The following is a 4,603-nucleotide window of genomic DNA, read 5'->3' as shown; positions in this document are numbered from 1 at the left end:
GGGTCTGATTTGAAACTGTCAGTGTTGTGCGAATTGCGGTGATGTACGGGAAGAGGTTTGCTCCATTGAATGTACTGTTCTGTACCATGTCACACTGTAGAACAGCACAGTACAGTACAGTAGAGTGGAGAGGTGCACTGTCAACAGTTTTCTTGGCCAAAGTGAGGGCAGTTGTGCCCTCCCACAGTATGCTTTGGCTAGATGCAAGAACAGATAGACAGACGAGTGACTGACTGATGAGTGATTGGTAGGAAGTGTGTGGACAAAGTGGATTAATGCGTGGCATCCCTTTTCCCTTCATTGCAGATGAAGTTGCCTGCGTCGTTGGGCCAGAAGAGGATTCGTGTGATCGAGAACTTCCTCTCCCATTACCAAATGGGTGAGTGTGGTGATTGTGGCCCTGTCCTTCGTTGGCAATTCATTTCCACACTGCTAGTGCAGCCGAAGTGACAGTAGCGGTGGCGGTGGCATTAGGAGTGGAACAGCAGTAGAGAAATAGGAGTGACGGAGTAAGAGTACGAGAGGAGGATACTTGGTGTCCACCACCACTGCTTGGTGGCGAACTCCCCTGGGAAGGGAAATGTCTGCCTTTTCACGGTCAAACGGGCAGCTTAAAAAGTGAATGGGGGACGCAGGGACGGCCAAAGCGATACATAAGAAAAGAACTTATTCCACCCCAAAGCGATCACTGGGTCATGGTTGAATGCCCCTTACGCACTTTTATCATGCCGTTTTTTTTCACACCATAGTAGAATGCTTTTAAAACCCTCTAGCTACATTTGCAATTCACTTTCTCTCTGTCCTTAACCTTATTATCCTCGTCATGTTTACTATCTGATCCTCTTCAATTTGTGGCAACCGACCTTCTACCTCCAAAATATTCTATTGTTCCATAAAAACGTGATTTCAGTGAAGGACCTGTTTTCATTCCTTAAGTGAATTTCTAAATCACTGGAAAACCGGCCAAGGTTTGAAGAATTTCCAAAAAGGCTTAATTTTTGTATATTTTGGCCATTGAGGCGGATTCACAAGACTTTGATCTTTTGTTTGCACGATCTTAGGATTTGTTTTAATCAGAGAGATTTACAAAGGCACTTTTATATCCATACCTGGTGAATTATAGTCACGCGAATATGTTCCGTATGTACTCCTTTTTAATTTTTTATCAATCTCTCACACATTAACCTTCCCACCGCCTTTCCCAATGCATCTTGCCTTACTGTTCCAATTGCAGAAGACCGCCATAAACTGGTTATGCAGACAATGCAAAATTATGGCGCTCTCCGGCTCCACACTGAGTGTTAACTCGCCCGCCCATTTATGCCCTTTATAAAGTAGCAAATGCTAAATGTCATGGACAACAAAAAAGTAGGATAAGCAGTCCCACAGGATCTGCATTTCAATGGCTGTAATTGCGACTAAGACGGTATGGTCTTCGATGTGCTTGAATCTGCAAATTCCTGTTTCTCTCATGAGTAGTAAATCGTTGGCTATTTGTTTAATTGTCGGTTTCGGTAAAGAGAGCCTTAACTGCATTCGCCTAGTGGGCTGGCATTCAGGCCATGCCGGTGAACACCCGGATCTTCTGTACGTCGGCGATACAGACTCGGAATGAGTATCATGCATTCCTTCGTCTTCAAGGAAGTCTCAAAGCACTACATTGGTGGCAGCGGATAGCAAAGCTGATCTTGGAGAATATTTACTTTAATTTTAACTGTTAGGTGATAAATTTTAGCTGGACGGATGAATAAGCGCAAATGCTATGGATGGGGTAATCTGTGATGACCCCCAACAGAAGGTCTAAAATGACGTCTACCATCTAATAAAAAACCCCAGTCCCATGATCTGCAGAAATAATTTTGACAACTGTAGCGACGCTGGCCGGGAATCATCTGGATTAGTCTGTTACGGAGCTGCCCATTCTTTAAGCAAGCACTTGATACCTCTTACAGTTTTCTACTAGTTGGATAAAGCGTAGGGCACTGAAGTTGGAAAAATGTGACAAGTTGGAACATACACAAAACTATCCCCACGGAATTATATTAAATTCCCTCCTTTTTACGCAACTCTGCTTTCAGGCCAGTGCTCCTTTGACTATTGATGGACAAACGTGACGGCCAGCACGTTCCTATACGGAACGCAAGTACAGATCCCTTCGTGGTAGTCTCAGCCGGGCGGCCTGGTCTTCGGGCAGTGCCAATTGCCCTGATCCCTTCCTTAAGTAGACAATGTAGATTCTGCCCGTGTATTGTGCCTTCTCTCGTCTTCAAGGAGGCCTATGGGGATACAGTGCACTCGAACGGGGTAAAAAATGCATCATTTTAACGAATCAGACAAGCGACACCCTAATAGTTGTCGTCAAACTAACAGGTGTTACTGTGAGCTATTAAATTTGCTTGTATTTGAAGTTCATAAAAGATTGAAGATCATCAAAGATGGACAAAGATATGACTGAGCGCTTTCTAAACTGGAACAAAATTCGCCCTACAGGTCAGAGCATCAGTTCCTTGGAAATGAATTTGCTAAGGGCTTCAATATCAGTGGGTCTACGTAGTCAAGGTGAAATTTTCAGTGGACGAATTCCCCTCTTTCATGTGGACAAGCGGTTGCTGTGAGTTGGATGGAACAAGGACAGAAGTGTTCCCTTTTGTACATAAAACGGTGCCAAAATTTTGAGTTAAGGAGGCATTTTGGTCCATAACCAACCACCCTGTGCCCAATAACGGAGAAAAACGACTGCTTGGAGGAGAACAATACGCGAATCCAGATACAATATGGTGTGCTACTGACTCCACTTGGGTTAAAATGCCCACTTTTGGGAGGATTCTGTGGCAAAGAGAAGGGCGGACAAGTTAATGTCCAGTGCCAAAGGATGTGCAATGACAGTTGACTACTCGTGTGCCTGAAGAGGAAGAAGAATTAATAAATGTCGAACCTGACATTCAATTTACATTCTGACGAAAGAACACAACAGCTGTTTGTTCATGAGATGATCAGTTCTTTACCGACAAGCCGTTCTTTTAATATTTACTCACTTTTCTTAGCGAGGAACTAATTAACTTTGCGAATATATTAACTTAATTTGTTAGGGATTCGGTGTTTTTTGCTGTTTTCTCTTTTTCGCACTAATCAAAAATGTCAAATTCACATCATTTTTAGAAACCCGCATACCCGCGACCTGCACATTGAAAAGACCGCTTACAGCGCACTTATCTTCTTCCCTGCGCATTTTAGATTAATTTCGCAGGAAAACAAAGTGATATTTGACAAATTTAATAAAGAGACTAGTACAATCTCTTATTTTGCTTCTGTCTACTCGAATTTTGAATCTTTACGCCATTGAATCTCAACTAACACAGTTACTGGATGTCTCCTGCGCGTTTACATTTGGTTGTGGTAATCAGTGAAATCTCTGCCTAATAAGAGTTTTTGACAAAATCATCGTGGAATAAGACCAGACACTAAATTTAATCAGACCGAGCCATTTTTGTTGGCATGTTTTTAAGTTGGCCTGGAAAAATGCAGATTGCTTAGTAAACCCTGCTAAAACCGCGTAAGTTTGGAAGCTGATAAAAGCTTTCGCTTTCAACTGACAATGCTGCAGTCCTTTTGTCATTTTCGAAGAAATTACTCAAAAACTCCTTTTTATGAATGAATTGACCTGCTAGCAAGCGTATTTCGCTAAAAAGATAAGGCGATTGAATTATCTAAGTTGTAGGAATTCAACTACTTTCGGCCTTATTTTGAACAAAAAACAAGTGAGATTTGGTGGAAAATACTAGTGAGAGCCAGTTAGTATATTTAGAACCCTTGAGGGACAATATTTCCGAGTGTGACTCAGCTCATGAAAATTTGTCAGTGATAGGCGAAAAACTTTAGAGAAGAATAGCAAAATTGGCCTTTTTAGAATATACTACTTATATAGTTTCAGTATTGAGTCGTTCCTCTTGCTGATTCTTAAGAGTTACTTGAAGTTTTCTACAGGAAAAATTCAAACTATAAATGAGAACTATTTGCCGTAGACTTTTTTATTCATAAAGTCACAAATAATGCAGTTTGGTTTAACTAATCGGAAAGTAACATGACGACTCGTGTAACAAATCGCCTTGTCACTTTTGACCTTTATTAAATTTTCCTTTTCCACACCAAAACAGGTTGACAGGCGTAAAAGAAACAAGATTAATGCGTTTTTATTAACATCTATATATTGCTGAAATAAGTGTAAATGCATTTCTCCAGGGACCTCTTAAATGGCACTAAGGTCAGGAGAACTGGTCGCGATTCCTAATTCCTCCTTTTTAGCTTTTCAGGAAATGAGCAATTTTCCATTTCTTTTACATCAAAAGCTGTCATTTCCGTTTTGCTTTGCAAGATTTTTAATTTGCATGCACCAGTACGTTGTAAACCATTCGAAGTATGTACCTTGCGATCAGCGAACGGGGTTCCTGTTGTTGACTGCAACAACGCAGGCCCTGCAGTCATGTTGCATTACTGACAAACCGTGGTTCAAGAGGTCATCCACCGGCCAAACGAATTTAATCTCGCCTGTAAATGACCCACGCAGGAGGCCTGAGCTGAGGTGAGGATAGTTGTTTTCGCGCTA

At 41.6% G+C, this 4,603-nt stretch overlaps 1 protein-coding gene across 1 annotated transcript; it reads right to left on the bottom strand. All coding sequences in view use genetic code 11, as the record gives it.

The window, feature by feature from the left end:
• Nucleotides 1–418: 418 nt before the first annotated feature.
• On the bottom strand, nucleotides 419–4,482 carry EGR_07092 (hypothetical protein; the record flags this gene model as incomplete). The annotated part of the gene is made up of 2 exons (XM_024496341.1): nucleotides 419–568; nucleotides 4,423–4,482. 2 exons carry the CDS (start codon nucleotides 4,480–4,482, stop codon nucleotides 419–421), a joined length of 210 nt encoding a protein of 69 aa, XP_024349268.1.
• Nucleotides 4,483–4,603: the final 121 nt, after the last annotated feature.

Source organism: Echinococcus granulosus (genome assembly GCF_000524195.1).
Source record: "Echinococcus granulosus chromosome Unknown EG_S00069, whole genome shotgun sequence".
Taxonomy (NCBI): domain Eukaryota; kingdom Metazoa; phylum Platyhelminthes; class Cestoda; order Cyclophyllidea; family Taeniidae; genus Echinococcus; species Echinococcus granulosus.
The sequence above is the reverse complement of the archived record's forward strand: the minus strand, read 5'-3'. Positions and strand labels throughout refer to the sequence as shown.